The following is a 19,912-nucleotide window of genomic DNA, read 5'->3' on the forward strand; positions in this document are numbered from 1 at the left end:
AAAAAATGTAGATGAAAATAATGGTACTCCATTCCAAAACTACCTTCTAAACCACTACCTTTAGCTACTGCAACTAATTTTTTTAAACTAGAATGCTCACAATTCAAACAATACTGAAGAAGATAAAGGTAGCTAAAGAAATGTCATGGAAGCAGGTTGAGAAAAGAGTTGATATGATATTAAATGAACAACAATGGAGATCCATGTTGGGTAGATAACAGAAAACAAGAGGAAATGGTAAAAGAAATCAACGTGAACAAAATTGGCAATGGAATGGAATGAACTATTCTTGGCAGATATCCTCCCCTACCTAAGCAACTGCAGTAATTTCAGTGATTTCCTATGCAGTAACAGAATTATGGAGTAAGAAATAGAATGCTCAGAATAATCAATGAGGAAATTAGTTTATCTGGGCCTCAATCCCTTCATCTCTAAAATGAATAAGTGGATACATGATTGCCTCAGGAAAGACAGCATGTGCAGAAGTTGAAAGTGCAGACAGTGACTGTCATTATATAAAATGTTACCAATGGAGATAGCTAGGTGAAGGGTATGTGAACTCCTTGTGCTATTTCTGCAACTTCCTGAACTTTTGTAATTATTTCAACATAAAAGTTTTCAAAAGTACAGGCTGGGTGCCTGGGTGGCTCAGTCGTTAAGCATCTGCCTTCGGCTCGGGTCATGATCCCAGGGTCCTAGGATCGAGTCCCACATCAGGCTCCCTGCTCAGCGGGAAGCCTGCTTCTCCCTCTCCCACTCCCCCTGCTTGTGTTCCCTCTTTCGCTGTGTCTCTCTGTCAAATAAATAAATAAAATCTTAAAAAAAAAAAAAAGTACAGGCTGTGGAACCAGACCACTGGGGTTTGAATAGAGGTACAATCATTGGCCGGGTGACCTTGATGAGTGATTTAACCTCTCTGGGTTTCACTTTGCTCATCTGTGAAATGAGGATAATAACAGTGTTTACCTCATAAACAGTTGTGTGGGTTAAATAAACTAATACATGTAAACCATTCACAACAGTGCTTGTCATATAGTAGTCACTCAGTGGTCAGCCTTTATTAATGTGGTTATGATCTTTTCAAAATTATTCTAAGATAGTGTTTAGCTCTAGAATACATGTAAGCTATTGTTATTTTTGCACTACTAATGTGGAGAGAAACAAACTAGTTTGAAAAAAGAGAATAAATCCTGAGGCGCCTAGGTGGCTCAGTTGGTTAAGCGACTGCCTTCGGTTCAGGTCATGATCCCAGGGTCCTGGGATCGAGCCCCGCATCAGGCTCCCTGCTCCTCGTGGAGCCTGCTTCTCCCTCTCCCTCTGCCTGCCGCTCCCCCTGCTTGTGCTCTCTCTCTCTCTCTTTCTGTCAAATAAATAAATGAAATCTTTAAAAAAAGAGAGAGAGAGAGAGAATAAATCTTGGTAGCCATTGTGGCCAATGTTTTAGCTTGGTCACCTGTCTTCTCTCCATAAATGAGGGTTCAATGCCATATTTATACAAACAGACTTGCGTTTATTTTTTTGAAAAATGGATATATCACAAAGAACCATGCCATTGGAAAGGCATCTCAGTTTGCATTGGAGCCTGGGTTCCTGCTACATCAGGGTCATCTGCCAAAGAACCACGTCCTGGTTTGAAAACTCTAAAGAACAGAAAATGTCACATTCTCTCGAGCTAACCCTTACCAGGACCTCGAAGATGTCAAGAAATTATTCTTGGCACATTTTACACTTACTGCATCTTGTCACCAGTGGATGTAGAGGGTGTTTTAGAACTTTACACCTGAAGATTGCCACTAGATCACTCGGTTCTTCCTTCTCTTTAATTTCCTTATAGATACTATCTTCCAATTGTTTAATCATCTTCATTTCTACTTTACAGAGTTACTGTAAAGATTACATGAATTAGCATACATCAAGACACCTCGCTCTGTAGGGGGCACATAGTAAGCATGTAATGCATTTTTCCTCCTTTTCTAAGGAAGAACTAGACTATCTCCATCAGAATGTGAGGCAGTTGAGGTACTCGAATCAGAATCTCATAATGAATATCCAGGCAAGCTCACAAATCCCTAGGTTTTTATCTTCTTTTTGGAGTTTTCAATAGTTATGAAACCAGATCCTAATTGTTCTTCTCTGCTCACCCTTGTCAATTTTTATCCAGATCCCAAACTTTAAGCTATTATATCTTTTAAAGCTTAGATATTTTAAACTGAAATAGTTCACGAAACATATACTATAAATAGATATCCTTTTTGAAAAGTTTTTTTTCTTAAAATTATTCACCTCACCTAAACCTTATTCAGTCACATTCCACTTAAAATGTTTTTTGCACTTCTTACAGTTACTGTAAATGTGCTCCTCCCTCCCTTTCAAATTGTGAAATCTTGTCAAAAAAGGAAGATTTTATAAAATCAAACACCTACAGTAATATTGCAACATGCTAGACTATAACTGTGAGAGAAAATTAATTCAGTAAAAATGGTATCTTGTTACTTCAGTTTGCAACTCTCCTGTCTCTTTTTAAATGATTTTTAAAGCCAGAACAGTCTGTATGCTTCTCACAGTATCAGTGTTTTCAGCTGAATTTTCTCCTCCTATTCTTATGATTCTATTCTGAAAGTGACAAAACATGAATGGGAAAAATACCAAATCTTGATTTTTCAGATAACTACTACTTGAAGAGTAGTTTGGAAAATTCTGTGTTCACTTTCAGCCTTCCTTGCCTCCTCAAAAAGAAATGGGTTTTTTGTCAAATGCTATGAGAGAATGGTTAAAAGAACCTTTTGATTTGCAAGCCACTTTGTCCTCAAATGCTGCTACATTCCTGAGAATCTTTTTTCTTTAGTTCTGAGAATACAACAAAACTCAGTTAAAGCAGCAGGATTTCCTAACACAATGCTGCAAAACCCAAGTTCTGATCAAGATTACCTCCAAACTCAATAGAATGAATAATAAGATTCTTATTAGACTGCTTTTCTTCTACAAGAGAAAAATACTTAAAAAAAAAAAATTGTCACCGGAGTGATGGTTTACCTTAAAGAAATACTGTACTCAGGATAGAAGACACTTGTATATCGGACCCATGCACCAACTTCCTCTTCATTTAACCTTTTTTTGGCTTCTGTTACTGAAAACAGATTAAACGATTCAAATCTTCTTATAGATACATGTCGCAGGCAATCATCCAGGTGCTTTTGCTTCAGAACCTTTGAAATAAAAACAAATATTGTGTTCATATTATATAAACACATGTTAGATGTTCAAAGTTTAAGCAGTAAGTAAGATTATTTCATTCCCAATAATAGCAGATTAGATAATGTAAACCAACCTCTTACTGGAGACAACTAGAGAAGATGGACAGAACATATTTTTTTTTAAGATTTTTTTATTATTTATTTATTTGAGAGAGTGGGAGAGAGAGGGACAGAGTGGGAGGGAGAGAGAGAGAGAGAAAGTGAGCAGGGGGAAGAGCAGAGGGAGAGGGACAAGCAGACTCTATGCTGAGTGTGGAGCCCGATGTGGGGCTCAATCCCAGGACCTGAGACTATGACCTGAGCCGAAACCAAGAGTCAGATGCTTAACCAACTGAGCCACCCAGGCGCCCCTGGACAGAATATCTTAAAACATTATCTAAAGGTAGCAGAGAACAAAGAACAAAGCAGACAACTAGTAAAGATTTACCAGTCTAATAACTTAAAAAGGAAATAAATCTAGAGAGGTGAGCCTGGCTTTTGCAATCACTTTCCTTGTGGGGACATTGATCCAATTCCAATAGAAAGAGCTAAGAAGACAAGCAGCACCTTTTACAGCCTGTGGACTTAGGGGATAAAAGTTGAATTTCAAAACCTACTACCTAGGCAGGGGCAGGTATATTGTTCTGAGCCTGTCTCATGCGTGCGTGTCTGTGTGTCTGTTTTAAGATAAATCAGGGGTGCCTGGGTGGCTCAGTCGTTAAGCGTCTGCCTTCAGCTCAGGTCATGATCCCAGGACACTGGGATCGAACCCCGCATCGGGCTCCCTGCTCAGCGGGAAGCCTGCTTCTCCCTCTCCTTCTCCCCCTGCTTGTGTTCCCTCTCTCGCTGTGTCTCTCTCTGTCAAATAAATAAATAAAATCTTTTAAAAAAAATAAAATAATAAAATAAAAACATTTTAAAATATATATATGTATTTCCTACAACTGGAATATCTGTAGGAAAAAATGATATATCTGAGATTCATTTCAAAATAATCTGAGATGGGAGGGTGTGATGAGAGAATAGAGATAAAATAAAGTTGGTCAGGAATTAAAAATTGTTGAAGTTTATGGATATCTGAGTGCTTATTATACTATTATCTCTAATTTTGTATATGTTTGACATTTCCCATAATAGAAAGTTTTTTTGAAGATATAGAACATCCTAATAGTCATAATCAAATGAAAAATAACTAAAAAGTTACCTAAAACACCAAATATATTTGGAAATAAAGCAATATACTTCTAAATAACTTATGAACCAAAAGAAAGAAAACCCAATGGAAATCTGAAAGCATTTTGAACTGAATAATAAAAACACATTTCAAGACATATGAAATGCAGATAAATTCGCACTTAGAGGAAAATTTGTGGAAAGGCTAAAAATCAGTAAGCTAAGCATCCACTGCAATAATTACAAAAAGCAAATTAAGCTCCCTAAAAAAGAGAAATTAATAAAGTAGAAAACAAAAATATAGCTAGAAGGATTAAAACACCAAAAGTTGGTTCTTTGAAGAGATTAATAAAACTGACAAATCCTTGATAACACTAAGAAGAAAAAAGAGAGAAAATATAAATATGAATGTGACACAGGAAGATCACTATAGATCCAGCAGGCATTAAAAAATAGCAAAGGGATATTATAAAAACTATGAAAATTTAGATGAAATGGACAAGTTCCTAGAAGAATACAACTACCAAAACCAACACAAGAAGAGACAAAAAGTCTGAATAGCGCTAAACTATTTTAAAAATATAATGCATAGGTGGGTGGGGGGAAGGGGTAATGGGGTGATGGGCATTAAGGAGAGCACTTGATGTAATGAGCACTGGGTGTTATATACAACTAATGAAATGCTAAATTCTACCTCTAAAACTAATTTAAAAAATTTAAAAAATGCAATGCATAAATAAAAATCTTACCAAAGAAAACGCCAGGCCCAGATTGCTCATCAGCAAATTACACCAAATGTCTAAGGAAGAATTAATGCATGTCTTACCACACTCTTCACTAAATCTTCAAATAACCCTATGGGATAGATACTAATTATATGAGAGAAGAAACAAGGGGGTGTTAATTTGCTGAACATCAGAGAGCTATGAAAAGGCAAAGAATCACACTCTCTTTCAGCACTGATAGTTTCAAACATATGGCACTGTACTTTAATTTAAATTATACTGTGAAATATTCCCTTAATCAGATTAAGTCAAGTATTAGACCTCTAGGTAAGATTATTCATTCTGTAGGTGTTTGTGAATACGTGTGTAATGGTCATGATACTTTTTCACCTGCCCTACATCCCTTCCTCTTGGGAACTGCCCCTCCCTCACCCTATGAAATAATCATGGGACTGTTATCTTCCCTGCCACAGGGTGGGCTAATGTCCCAGGTAGCCAAAGTGCCTCATTCTCCTGGACCCAACAACTGGTCCAAGCTTGGCCTATTTGAGTCATTTAATGGACATTATCTGGGTGTTGGGAAAAACGGTCATTTCTCCTGGATCACTAGTTGAGTGCATGATCAAAGCCTGTAGTTGCCAGTAGCCATCTTTGCTATAAGGTAATGAGACCCAACAAAGAGGAAAACAGAATACTATCCAAAGCCTCTATCAATATTGATCCATAGTCTTCATCTGATTAAAGTGAGCACTAGGCTCAAAAGTCAGCAATTTGTCATGTGACCTGGTATCAAATGATGAACTAGGTCAACACGGTTTTTTCTTTTAAAAAAAGGTTAATTACAAAACCAAAAACAATATTGAACAGTTAAAGTGAAGGACCATTACAGAGCATTGAAGCCCTGTGGGGAAAGGGAATGACAGAATTATGAAGAAGAAAACAAGCAGACACAGTAGATATCATGAGGATGTGCCATAAGACAGAGAGCTGCATATCTCTATCACTGTTTAGATTCCTGAGTTTTCCAGTTCTGGATGCACACAAGACGTGGATGGTCCATTTGAGACATATTCACTAAGAACTTACAAATGTTTAATATACATGGTAGATTAGATTATGGGAAAATATTCACTTCCTTTCTTGCCCTCTTCAAGGAAAGAGTATACTTCTCTGCCTTTTGATTTTAAGCTTGGCCAAGTATCTTACTTTGGCCAACAGGATGTTAGCAAGGGCTTTAAATGTGTTTTGGTGGTTGCCCTTGCTCTCTTATACCTCTGCCATCACCAGGAGAATTTGTCAGCCAACTGGTCCAAGGATTAGAGCCGGTCTGCTGATGACAGCCTATGTCAGTCAACTCCCAGGTGGCCCACAGATGCACAAACAAAATAAATGCTCACTGGTGTAGGCCATTTCAATGTTGTAGTTGCTTGTTACTCATTAACAGCTAACTGATACGATACACTGAGGACTTGATACTATGGGCCATTTAAAGCCTGTTCTTACTCTTAGGTTTTCCACAACACTTAACAACATCTGCTAATAAAAAAAAAAAAAACAACTAGCCAGGCACCGTGCAACGTGCAGAGGATGGAGATCAATAAAATATCATCTTTTTCCAGGGAGAACTCCCATTCTAGTAAGTTAGATGGACTCTAATCAAATGATCAAAAAATATGATATGGGGTTCACTGGTAGAGTGAGCTGAGGGTCTAACTCAGCCCAGTCAGGAGAGGCTTCATAGAAGACATTAAAATGTAGTTCTGAAAAATGAATAGTCATTCAACAAATAGGAAAGAAAATAAGAAGACTCTAAGCAGAGTACACACGTGTACTAAAACATTAAATGTCAAAACATGTGGGGAGTACAAATGGCAGCCATAGCTAAAGCTTGTCCTGGTTCTGATGTAGATAGCAACTCAGAACGAACATATTTGCTGGTCAACTGGCCTTCTTACTATACTAAGAATCACTGAAATCATCACAATGAGATTTTAAGCATCACTGAAACCATCACAGTAAGATTTGATAAATTTAAGGCCCTAATTGACTACATCGATAATTCAACTTTAACTCATGTTTATTTCATTGTAGAAGGTTCCTATGATAGTAATCTGTGAGGACCTGTATTTCCTACCCTATAATTTTGTAACATTAATAACAAAACCAGATCATCAATGTTTTGGAAAGAGTTTCAAAGCATCCACAAGGAAATAACCACTGAGTTATGTCATGACACCATATGAAAAGGTGACGGGAGACAACTGCAAACAAAGTAACCCTCAAAATACTAAACACAAATCTCAAATAAAGTAGCCGCTGCTGGAAAATTCTTCTCGAAATACAAGTCAGAAATGGAAAGTGTCCTCTTGAGCCAAGTTTTCAGAAGGAAACCTCAGCAAAGGCGTAACACTGGTGTGCAAAACAATAAACAGATTTTACTTCAAGAAGTTTGGCGGGGGAGAAGTTTGGAAAGAGGGTCGGCGATGTCAAATCAGAAATATGTCAAACTTGCATACAACTGAAGCAACAGTAACAGCAGCAACTCTTAAGTACTAGAAAATAACCGCCATTAAACAAACCAATACACCCGGACTAGTCCACCTCGGACACCAAGAATCTCGCTGATCATTTCAAACTACAAGATCAATATGAAAACTTGACATCCCAGCGAAACACAGAGGCAGCAGCTCTTGATACACCTTCCACACTCCGCTGTACCGACAGCACGTGCAACGTCACAGTCCCAACACAGTCAACCACGCAGATCTCCAAGAAAGGGGCCAAACTTTGAGCCAGACTCAGGCTGGCAGATAAGAAGCAGAAGAAATCCGGGGAAAGAAGTAAAACAGAAGCAGGAAAGAGAAGCAGCATAGGACGGGGAGCGGCGGTCCCACCAATTGGATTGGCGAGCAAAGAGAAAAGTCCCCCAGATGCAGACAACTAGCCAAAAGAAGATCTACTTCCATCTGAGTTTCCCAGGAACTCAGCGTTGGCTGCCCCCTCCCCGCCCCACCCTATCTAATTCCTCGCTTTCGGTGGGACCCTTAGTAGAAGCAAGAGGGCGCTTCTCAGGTGGCTCCCAGCAAAACTACGAGGGAACTCCCAGAGCTGCCAAGAGGAGAGTCGCGGCCGGTCGCTCGCCGCGTACCTGCGAGGGAAGTGACCAGATGCAAAGGTGAGGCGGGTGGGCTAGCCCTTACCTGCCGCAGGAGCTTCCACCGGGCGGCTCCCAAGGGCTCCGAGACTTGAAGCCCCCGAGAGGCGCCGCCGTCTGCTGGGCCTTCGCCCACAGCTCGTTCAACCTCGCCGGCCTGGGCGTCCGCGACTCGCGACTCCATCCCGTTAAAGCCGCCTATACCCCGAGTTGTCACCGCCACAGCTCTCCCCTGCCAGGACCTGCCGACTTCTTCCCAGTCAGGACCTGTGAGCCGGACCACCCTCCGACAGCCCTGGCGCGCGCACCCTCCCCGAATTCCGCATTTCCGGTATTCGCGTCTCCTTGGCAACCAGGACAGCGCGGCTTGCGTCATTGCACCATTTTTGCTGGTGGCCATCTTTAGTGAGGGCGGGCCGAAAGGTAAGGGAGTTGTGGCAGAACTCGCGAGACACTGGCTCTTCTTTTCCCCTTGTCCCCTGCCTCTTCTCGAGCCCAGAAGACTAACAAAGAACGAAAAGGCTTAAAACTTTCAGGGTTTAAAAAAAAAAAAAAACCCAGGAGAAGAAGCCATTCATGACCACAATAAACATGGCGAAATCTGCTTAGGGCTGGGGCTTGACTGGGGTTACGCAGACCTGCGTGCTGCAAACCAGCTCTGGGCGGCTCTGGATAGGTTGTCGTTCTGCGGATTGCAGAACGCAGACTTCGGCTGGACGCGATCGAGGTAAAGCAAGTGCTCCTTCCTGAAAGCTTTTGGTTCTCGGACTTGCCCTCTCTCGTTTCCGTGTGCAGAGCCCGGCCGACTGTCCTTCAACTTGCGTACGTATGGAGGGTCATACTGTGTACAGGAGGGGTTCTCCCCATTTTCCCCTCACCCAGTCATGCTTCAGTCCCCTGGTCCTCGCTTTTGCGTGGCGTCCCTTCTCGGCGTAGCACAAACTGCCGCCACCCCCTACTCCCAGCCTCCTTGCACTCACTTCGCCTCATCCCAGGGGTGGGGAGTTGCACCGAGAAAACGGGTGAGTCCCCCCGGGAACACCCATTCGTTTCCCCCACCCCCATCCCTAGCCTTGCATACTGTCTTCTCCCTGCGGATGAAAATGGATGAATTGAGGCTGCCGGCATGCTTATGATTTAGGTCCTTACGGGCCCCTGTTACAGGGCCTTGGCGGGCGGGGGTTGGGGATGGTTAGTGTTGGCAGCTGATCTCTTACCCCCACTCGCCCGTTATTTTGCTGCGACACAGAAAGAGGTTCGGGGGTGGAGGTGGCGGAGGCGTCGTAGTGGATCACATCTCTAGTAAATCTGACGCAGTATTGTACCTTTGATACCGAGGGGCGTTTTGTGGAAGACGTCCATGATGACATGCAACAGTGTGCAAGATACTTTGATTTCTCTTATAATAATAGTAGCCAGCATTTATTGAGTGCACACTACGTGCCAGGCACTGTATTAAGATCTTTACATAAATGTCTAATTTTATTCTTACAACAACTCCATAAGGTAAATGGTGTCATCTCAGTTTTGCCGATGAAGAAACTGAGGCACAGGTGGTGAGTGCCGGAGTGACGGCCTGAACCCAGGTGTCTCTCTTAATTACTTATTAGCCTTACTTTGATGGGTTAATAAGAACCATCTTTTCAACAGAAACCAGAGGTGGCCTCACATTATATTTATTCATCCTGAAGTGATGTGTTTTGTTTTAACTAAAGAGCTAAGTATCTTTTCCAACGTTAAGTTGTTGTTACGTCCAAGATTTGGAACCAAACCAGATTGGACATTTTGTTCTACTTTCTGTCCAAGTGACCTAGGGCTCTTGTCAAAACCTCCCAGAGCCACAGCTTGCTCACCTGTAAATTGAATGTTATAATGGCTACTCTTATCGGGTCCTTATGAAGTTTAAATTAGACAAAGTATATGAAAATGTCTGGCACGAAGCAAACACTCAACACTCCCCTACCTTTATTAAATAAGTAGGCTTTTCCAGTTTATCCTTCATATACCTACCAAAGATACGTTCTGAATTTCGTAAGATCAAAGCCATTTTGCCTTTTAATGCCATCAGGAGTTCTGGAGATGCCCTCATTAAGTCTGTGTATTTGTTTGCAAATTTTTATTTTTGTTTTTTGTTTTGTTATTTTTTAGTTTGCCCCATGTGTACCAGAATCAGTGCTGCATAGTTTGAGCCTGATAGGATTGACTTTACAAATGAGACATTTAAGTCACGTCTGCTGAGAAGTATGATTTGAATGAAACTTTAACTTATACAAGTTTTCAGGTATTTTTAACCTGAGTTATCAGCTGTCTGCAGTTATTCATAACCTGAAGGGGAGGGATAAGAACTGCGAATCTTAGATACTCTGAGAACCCACTACTGTGTAATCCTACCTATGAAATCATGTGCTGACAGCCCCCAAGGGAGCATAAACCAGGGACTCTGATACCATGCAGCAGAAGAGCAAATTATTTCTCCAGGCTTTGAAGTATAGTATTCCTCACCTTGGGAAATGCATGCAGAAACAGCACTTGAATCACTGTAACTTCGCTGACCATTATTACAATAGAATAAAATTGAAAAAATATCACCTAACCAAGTGTCTGCAGAATAAACCCACGATATCAGAGTTAGCAAGAAACATCCCAAGTCGGAGCTTCTCAAGTAAGGTATGGACTTTTTAAGTTAACCTATTTGTAGGTCATTAAGATTAATTTTATTTTAAAGATAAAGAATGGGTAAGAGATCAGTTACTAATTTTCTCAGTAATTCTAGTTTGATTTTTAAAGTGTTAAGGCTCAATTGTCCATAGCTCAATTTAAGCATAAAAGAATATATGCATATAAATTTATATAGTTGTCTATATAAAGATATATATTTATGAAAAATGATTCACCTTAGGAAATCCTTATGCCTACCAGTGCATTTCAAAGTATAATTCAGCTTTCTAAACTTCCTAGAATACCATAATAGCTTTTAACAAAATCTAATAATACGCTAATTGTTTTATGAATCTCAAATTAGAAAACTTCAGTAATTCCATGTAATTGTGTGTTAATTCTTTGTTAAAAAAAAAACGAAAAAAGGCTTGCATTTTTGACCACTTGGGTCCTTCAGGAAGATGCTTTCAGACTTTTGTACTTTGGCCAGACCCCAAGCTATGGGCCTGATCTCCACCTTGAGGACCTGATTGCCATTATATGTAGAGTCACCACACATTCTGTTTGCGTGGGACAGTCCCAGTCTACACCTGTTATTCCTGTGTAATTATTAATAGTGTCTCCTTTCCTCTCAAAAATGTCCTCATTAGGATGGTAAATTCTATGATCATCCTACTTATTTGAGATTAGGCTATTTATGCTGCTGCCACTTCGACATACCTCCCTACCATATACTTGTTATGATCCTTAGGCTCCTTAAATTACATTTGGGGGTGATACTTTTGCAATAATATGCCATATTGTTTTAATATTTTAGTTTCTGGTTTAAATTGCATACTGATTTTTTTCTTTTTAGTTTGTTTTTTTATTGTAAAATGTGTATAACATAAAATTAACCATTTTAACGACTTTTAAGGATATAAATCAGGGGCATTAATTACATTGACAATGTTGTACAGTCATCACCACTATTTCTAAAACGCTATCATCACCCAAAAGAAATGTACCCATCAAACAATAACTCCCCACTGCCTCCTTTTCCGGGCCCCTGGTAACCTTTAATCTACTTTATGTCTATGAATTTGCCTATTCTAGATTAATTCATGTAATTGTAATCATATGGTATTTATCCTTCTGTGTTTGGCTTATTTCATTTAACATGTTTTCAAGGTTCATCCATGTTGTAGAATACATCAGAACTTCATCTTCTTTTCCATTGTATGTGTATATACCATATCCATTTGTCTGTCAATGGATACTTGGGTGACTTCTTTTTAAAAATGATTTTTTATTCATCTTATTTTACTGGATTATTTATTTAATGTTTGCTCTTAGCTCATGCTTTTGGGTTCTTGTGTGGGTTTTTGTTTTTTGTTTTTGCCTGTTTTTTGTTTTTGCTTTTAACTTTTTATCTGTGGTTCCTAGACTTCTTTTACTCTTTACATCTTAGTCTTTCAAATTATTTTTCTTTTTATAGTATCATGGCTTAGTTTAACACTTTGATGCTTTCTTTATTCAGAAATTCTTTGCCTTTTATTTCATTATTTTGTGTGTGTGTGCAGCTTTATTCTACTTAAGAAACAAACTTTAAGTTTTACCTATTCGAAAAATTTTGGATCTTTAGATCATTTTATTTTGCACTTTGGAACATTTTGTCATCTAGTACATTTATCTTGAGTCTTAGTTTATAAATAGTAGGCAGAAAATACGGGCAAATGACAGCTGAGATTAGCTCACACTCTGAACAGGAGGTTGACTATTTTTTCTCTCCATTTGTCCCTGAAGCAACTTTTCAATTCTCTTTCATAGATTGCTGTCACCTAGAAACTTTAACCTGACTTAGTAGCTCTATTAGTAATTCTTCCATCTGAAAAACCAGTCCTGCTTTCACATGTGGTACATCAACCATTTCTTCTGTGAGAAATGATATATGAAAGCTGTGCTATCTATCTTTTATGATCACTAGGACCTGGGGAAGCTGTGAAGAGACGTATAGACAACGCACATTTTCTTTCAGCAAGCATCCACTCAGTTCCAACTTTGTTCACTCCTGCAGATACAATAAAGTAAAAATAAAAAAAGTAGTTCATGCCTATAGGCAAATTCAAATATTTCTTCCATGATAATGAAGAGAGGTAGAAGATTTGAGGAAAGATTGAAGAGATAGAATCAATCAAACTTGATCATTATTGGGTGATTACATTTTATTGGGGACATCTTAGTGTAGAGAATATAGGATGATAGTCCTTCTGTTTGGATCCAAAAATTCAAAATCCTTTTACAAAAGTTGTTTTTAACTCAACCCCATCCCCCACAAACTGACACAAAGCTATTATGGTCTTTATCCCACTTAATAGATGTTTTGCTCCAAAATCTTCCTGTGTTTCATTACAGGGTAGTGTTCCCTGCCCCCTCCCCCCCATTACCTAGATAGGCACCATGTTAACTTGACAAAATCATTAAATTCCAAAGCACATTTGTATCATCATTATGTTTCAGTTGGACTTATGTCACAGTCACAAGTATACCCTATTGTTACTTAGATCTTAAAGAGTGAGGAAGGAAAAGCATGAGTGGCTCAGTTGGTTAAATGTCCAACTCTTGATTTTTGCTCAGGTCATGATCTCAGAGTCATGAGATCGAGCCCCAAGTCGGGTTCGGTGCTGGGCATGGAGCCTGCTTAAGAGTCTCTCCCTCTGCCCCCCATCCCCACCCCACACCAAAAGAAATACAAAGAAGAGCGAGGAAGGAGAAGGAATAAATGTAATTCACTACTAAGGTAGAGATTTCATAGACAGTTGGACGTATGAGTCTGGAATTTGGGAAGAGTTATCCATATATAGGTAGAGTTGAGGCCATAAGAACCATATTATATTTAACTCTGTGCTATTATATCATTTTGAACTTTCTCTCCTCATTAGACTGTGAAATCCTCAAAGACAAGAATTTTATAATGTACATCTTTATATGTCCAACACATGGCATAATGACTTCCTCATAGTAGATAAGTAGTAAATGTTTGTGGAATGAATTTATAGTTTCATGAATAAATTTTTTATTTTCATGTAATTATAAATTTTATTACTGGAAGAAAGACCCCAGAAATCATCCATTCTGAGTTTTTTCTATGATCTATTTTAAATTCATTTTTATATATGGTGTGAGGGATTGGGATCCACCTTCCTTCATTTGCTTGTAGATATATATCCAGTTATCCCTGCACTGTTTGAAAAGACTATTCTTTTCCCATTGAATTGTGTTCACACCATTGTCAAAAAATCAGTCATCCATAAATGTAAAGGTTTATCTCTGAACTCTCAGTTCTAGCCTGTTAATCTGTATGTCTATCATTATGCCAGTACCACACTGTCTTGATTGCTATAGCTTTGTAGTAAGTTTTGAAATCAGGAAGTGTGTGAGCCCTTTCTTTGCAAATGAAAAAACCAGAGCCACAGAGTCCAAGGTTAAGTAGAAAAATTAGCAGAGTCAGAACTAGACATCAGGTAACCTGATTGCTAGTACCTTTCTTTTTTAGTACCTTTTATTATAAACTATTACAAATACTAACAAAGTCAGAATACCATAACAAATACCCACGTATCCACTCCTCAGTGTGACTTTTCCTAACTGGAAAAACTTTATATATTATACAATTGTATAACTTTTTTGTTCAACTTAGGATTTTGAGATTCCGCGTTAATATGTGTATTGCTAGTTCATTTAGTACAACTATTATATAGTATTCTGTCATATAATATATCACAATTAATCCATTTTCTTTAGACAGGCATGTAGATTTTCTCCAGTTTCCAGACTTACAAAACAAAAACTACAAAACACAATCTCATATGTATCTCCTTATTCGTATATGCTAGACTGTCTCTAGAATCTTACACCTAATTAGAATTCCTGATTGTATTCACATGCTAATGTTTCTTTATCAAATTAATTTCTAAATTGATAAAACCATCTTAAATGCAAACAAGGAATAGATGAGAGTTCTGTTCATATCTCACTTATGTTATCAGACCTACTCCTTTTTGCCCTTCCAACAGATAAATGTGTCAAGTATGTCATTATTTAATATTCATTGCCCTGATTAATGAAGTTGAGCTTCTTTTCTGTGTTCATTAACTCCTTTGGTTTTATCTTGAATTGCTTATTCATGTGCCTTGACCATTATTGGGTTTTCTTTTTCTTATTGATTCGTAAGAGTTCTTTACATGTCCTTTGTCTTTTAGGTGCTGTAGATATCTTTTTTGTAATTTGTGCTATGTCTTTTCACTTCCTTTATGTCTTTTGTTTAAAGAGATCTTTAAATTTTTATGTTTTGTGCTTTATTTCATTTTACTCAGCAATTATTTGTTGAACACTTCTATGCACCATTCTAGCAATTGGGTATGTAGCAGTGAGCAAAGGGAACAAAAATCCCAGCCTTCATGAAGCTTACCATTCTAGTTGAGAGAAGAGGAAAACAGTGAAGCATATGAATAAAACATAAAGTATGTCAGAGGCAGTAGGTACAGTGAAACCTAAAATAAGACAGGGAAAGAATGACTAGGCCATATTGAGATAGGGAGGATTGTTATTTTTTTTTAAAGATTTTTATTTATTTGTTTGACAGAGAGATAGTGAGAGCAGGAACATAAGCGGGGGAGTGGGAGAGGGAGAAGCGGGCTTCCCGCCAAGTGGGGAGCCCGATGCGGGGCTCCATCCCAGGACCCCAGGATCATGACCTGAGCTGAAGGCAGTCGCTTAACCGACTGAGCCACCCAGGCGCCCCAGGAGGGTTGTTATTTTAATAGGATGGTCAGGGAAGGCCTAACTGTGAAGGTGACATTTGAGCAATAGCTTGAAGGAGGTGTTTGGGCATAGGGCATAGCAAGTTCTAAGAACTTGGGGCAAGCCAGTCATGTCCAAGCAATATCAAAGAGGCCAGTGTGGCTCAGAGTAAGTGGGTGTGGGAGGAGTGTAGTAGTTAGATGGGGTCATCCAGGTCATGGAACAAGATCCTTTAGGACCATGTAGACCATTGCAAGGATTTTCACTTTTCCTCTTGAGTGAGATTGGGAAACCGTTGGAGGGCTTTGAGTGAAGAAGTGATATGATCTGACTTTAGGCTCCCTCTAGCTCTTTTGTTGCAAATAGCCTGCGGAAGACAGGAGCAGAAACAGAGAGCATTTAGGCTTAATCCTTATCCAAAGGAGAAAGGTTAACAGTACAGACAGAGTAGTTCCAATACAAGAGTAAGAAATGGTCAGATTCTAGATAGATCTTAAAAGTTGAATTGAAAGGATTTGCAGATCACTTGGTTGTATCGAGACAGACAGAGAAGACTGTGGTTTTAAACCTGAGCAACTGGAAGGACAGAATTGTCATTTATCAGGATAGGAGTGATTGAAAACCGGAGTTTTGGGGGAGAGAGGATACATGGGGAGATTGGAAGTTCAGTTTGGGACATTTTTTGACATACCTATTAGTCATCTAAGTAGAAAGGTTGAGTAGTCAGTTGGATATCCAGGTTCAACTTGTGCAGGGGAATGGTTTGGGGTAGAGATATAAATTTGGGAGTCCTCTGCATATAGATAGCATTTAAGGTCACGAAGCTGAGATCACCAAGGGAATTAGTGCAGACTGTAGATGAAAAAGTGGTGCAGGGCATGCTGATGTTAAGAAGCCAGGGAGTTGAATAGGAACCACTAACGGGACTGAGAAGGGCCAGTGAGATAGGAAAACAATAAGAATGAGGTGTCTTGGAAGTCAAGTGAAGAAAAGTGTTCTCGGGGCGCCTGGGTGGCTCAGTTGGTTAAGCGACTGCCTTCGGCTCAGGTCATGATCCTGGAGTCCCGGGATCGAGTCCCACATCGGGCTCCCTGCTCAGCAGGGAGTCTGCTCCTCCCTCTGACCCTCTTCCCTCTCATGCTTTCTCTCATTCTCTCTCTCTCTCAAAAAAATAAATAAAACCTTTAAAAACAAAGAAAAGTGTTCTCAGGTGGAGGAAGTTATCAACTGTGTCGTGGTGCTTATAGGTCAAGTAATATGAGTACCTAGAATAACATTTGTATTTTGCAGTGCTGTGGCCATCAGTGACCTTGACAAGAGCAGTCTGTGGAATGAGAAGGGCAGAAATCTTAGGAGGCTCAAGAAAAGGGAGGAAAGGAATTGGAAGCAGGGAACATAGGAAACAATTACTTCCCTTCGTTTAACGATCACTTCTGAACAATGAAAGAGTAAACATAACTAGATATTTTAAATGAGTATAATTAAGGTTATTGAGAAGTGTTTCATGGATACTTAAATAAGATGTGTACTAATATGAATACACTTCAGGAATGTTAGTTACAGATTTAGTATGGTCCTGTGTAAAACAACAAAGAAACCATTTATCAAGTCAAAGAAGTTCCTAATTTCTCTAAATTCTCTATTCATAGTTCAAGGTTTTATCATTTTTTAGAGTGTCTTGATTATTTTCTGTTTTTTTCTGCATTAATGGAAATGGCCCTAAGATTTATCTCCTTCATTTGTGTTAGATTACATTAGTAGATGTTTCTAATGTTGAACTATCCTTTCATTCTTAAGATATATCCTACTTGGTCACATAGGGTTTTATTATTACTATTTTTTGTTTTGTGCTTTTTAAAAATACATTGATTCATTGTATTTTTTATTTTTTTAGTCCATGTTTTACAGTAAGACTGATTTTTAATTGTCTTATGTTATTGTCCAGTTTTGGTGTCAAGGTTATATTGCCTCATAAAATAAGTTGAGTACTTTTAAATAATTGACATTTTTTTCTTGGTTAGCATTTGAGAAAATTATCTGTTCCTTGAAGATTTCAGAAAGCTGCCTTGGAAAGCATCTGGGTTTGATGTCTCTTTTAAGAAGAGGACACTTAATTACCAGTTTAATTTCTATGATAGTTACTGGCTTATACAGCTCTTCTGTTTTTATCTGTTTGGGGAATTCATTTATTTTCTGGAAAATTATTCATTTTATCTGTACATTTTCAAATGTATAGGCATAAAGAACTTTATTGTGATTTTTTTAATCTGTATTATATATGTAGTCATATCACCTTTTTCATTTCTAACATTCTTTTTTAATCACTTTTGCTCTACATGTCTTTTTAGTACATTTTTTAAATATTTTTTTTTACATTTTTCAGAGGACGAACTTTTTTTAATATAAAAAAATAAACAACCATCTTTTATTTTGTTGATCTTCTCTAGTTTCTTTATCAATTTCATTGAAACTTTATTCTGTTTCTTCTACTTCCTTTAGGTTTACTCTCTTTATTCTTAAATTGAAATGCTTCACGTTATATTTCAGGAGACCTTATAATGTCAGTTTGTCCCACTATTAATGATGTAAAGCTTGATAATTTTGGTTAAGGTGATAATTGCTGGTTCTCTCCATAAGTAAAGGGACCTTATTCTCTTTGCAGTTACTAAGTAATCGGTAGGGTAGTACTTGGTACTACATGAGCATTGTGTTACCCAACATCATTTCACCTAATAAATTTAACAACCATTGATGATCTTTACCCTAATCAGTTGTCACTGGAATTGCTGATTGATTTTCTAATTCTATTATTTCTACATTTGTTAGCTGATATTATTCTGTGAAGAAGAGTTTTCTTTTTTGTTGAACCCTTATTTTTTAATTCTAGTGTGGTGTGTTTGGGGAGTTTTTTGTTGTTTTGGCTTGTTTTCAAATTATGAATTTTTATATTTTTCAGGGTAATATCAGTTACAGTCATTATTCTTTTTGGGGCTCAAATTGTCCCAAATATAGGAACTTCTACAAACTGGCCCTTTTTAACACCTTTCCATTAAGCTTTGGGCATTTCCTTGCTTTCTGACAAGCCTATTTTTTTACTCACCTGCCCTGGACTTGGAATTAGCCATTTATTAATGGTACCATCTTGACTAAAAGCTGTCCAGTTTGTTTTTACTGTGCAATTTTTCTGTCTTTAGAATTCATTTTTGCCATAATGAAGTTAACATATTCCATCCTCCTGTTTCATGAGTTTCATTGTTAAAATGGTTTTATGGTAGGTCACCTAGAAGGTGGGAAAGAGTGCCTTTTTCCACTAATGGAGTGGTACTTTCACATAACCTTAAAATTTTAAGTTAAAGCTATCCTCACCTGAGCTCCATTAGGTAGTATATGCCCTTCAAACCAGTAGACTATTAATATATTAAGATACTTGGCTAAAATAGATAGGTTTAGCTGTGTACTCTAATGATAATGCTAACTGGCATTGAAACTGCTTTTGCCTTTATGCTGAAAAACTTGAAATACCCAGTGGGTATTGTTGGGACAGAATTAAAACCAAAAAACTAAGAGGACAGGTATTATTCCCAGTTCTGTTGCCTTTAGCCCTGCATTGGCTATGGCTCTATAAGAATGGGTATTCTAAAAAAAGAAGAACAGTTATTTAAAAGTAGCAGGTCCCAGCTCTGTGACAGAGAATGTGCTAGAAACTGCAAGGTAGAAAGAGGCACTCTTCATAGCTAGCCTGACTCTACTTCAAAAGTTGCAGTGGAATTACAGAACAAATAAGCAATGTTATCTGGAAATGAAAAGGGAGTTCTAATTGCTAGGTTATAGTTTCAGGATAGATTTCTAATGGTCTTCCAATTTGTGTTTCAGATGATAGTAGGAAATTATTGATATAGATACTTTACCTCACTAAAGATCAATTCTAGATTTTGTGAAAATGCTAAGAAATAAATGAAAAACGTATGAGCCTCCAGTATTTCTATTTTAAATAATTACTCAGGCATATTAAGTGTATGATTGAAGTAGACACTGAATGACTTAGACTACCATAACAGTTGTTCCTAAGTGGACTCTAACCCAAATCATAAAGTATCTCAAGAAGTCCAAAGGAAAAACTTTGTGAAAATGATCGTTTTTCCATTTGATTTGTTTTGGTGATTTTTCTGTTTTATTCTTGTGTTTAA

At 38.2% G+C, this 19,912-nt stretch overlaps 2 protein-coding genes across 9 annotated transcripts in view; one reads left to right on the forward strand and one right to left on the reverse strand.

Moving 5' to 3' along the window:
- The window catches only part of CAMKMT (calmodulin-lysine N-methyltransferase), a 391,233-nt gene extending 382,644 nt beyond the window's left edge, over positions 1 to 8,589 (reverse strand). For all 3 annotated transcript variants that reach the window (XM_028104052.2, XM_028104051.2, XM_028104050.2), the window contains exons 1-2: positions 8,332 to 8,589; positions 3,034 to 3,206 (exon numbers count right to left, since the gene is read on the reverse strand). In XM_028104052.2, the coding sequence (XP_027959853.1) occupies positions 3,034 to 3,206; positions 8,332 to 8,469 (311 nt within the window). In that variant the 5' untranslated portion in view covers positions 8,470 to 8,589. The remainder of the gene's footprint in view (positions 1 to 3,033; positions 3,207 to 8,331) is intronic.
- A 204-nt stretch (positions 8,590 to 8,793) lies between these two features.
- PREPL (prolyl endopeptidase like) overlaps positions 8,794 to 19,912 on the forward strand; it is an 81,329-nt gene continuing 70,210 nt past the window's right edge. For 2 of the 6 annotated variants that reach the window (XR_015768963.1, XM_028103906.2), the window contains exons 1-2: positions 8,795 to 9,107; positions 10,434 to 10,952. Coding sequence is in view for 3 of the 6 variants with exons in the window: in XM_028103906.2 (XP_027959707.1) it covers positions 10,734 to 10,952 (219 nt within the window). In the remaining 3 variants the exon portion in view is untranslated. Of the gene's footprint in view, positions 9,108 to 9,290; positions 9,308 to 10,433; positions 10,953 to 19,912 lie in introns of those variants that run through there. The other 4 variants (XM_028103908.2, XM_028103907.2, XM_028103910.2 and 1 more) reach the window with 4 other exon arrangements.

The sequence above is a fragment of the Eumetopias jubatus genome, unplaced genomic scaffold, assembly GCF_037043125.1.
Source record: "Eumetopias jubatus isolate StellerSeaLion01/CBP00866 unplaced genomic scaffold, mEumJub1_p1.0 scaffold_9, whole genome shotgun sequence".
Lineage (NCBI taxonomy): Eukaryota > Metazoa > Chordata > Mammalia > Carnivora > Otariidae > Eumetopias > Eumetopias jubatus.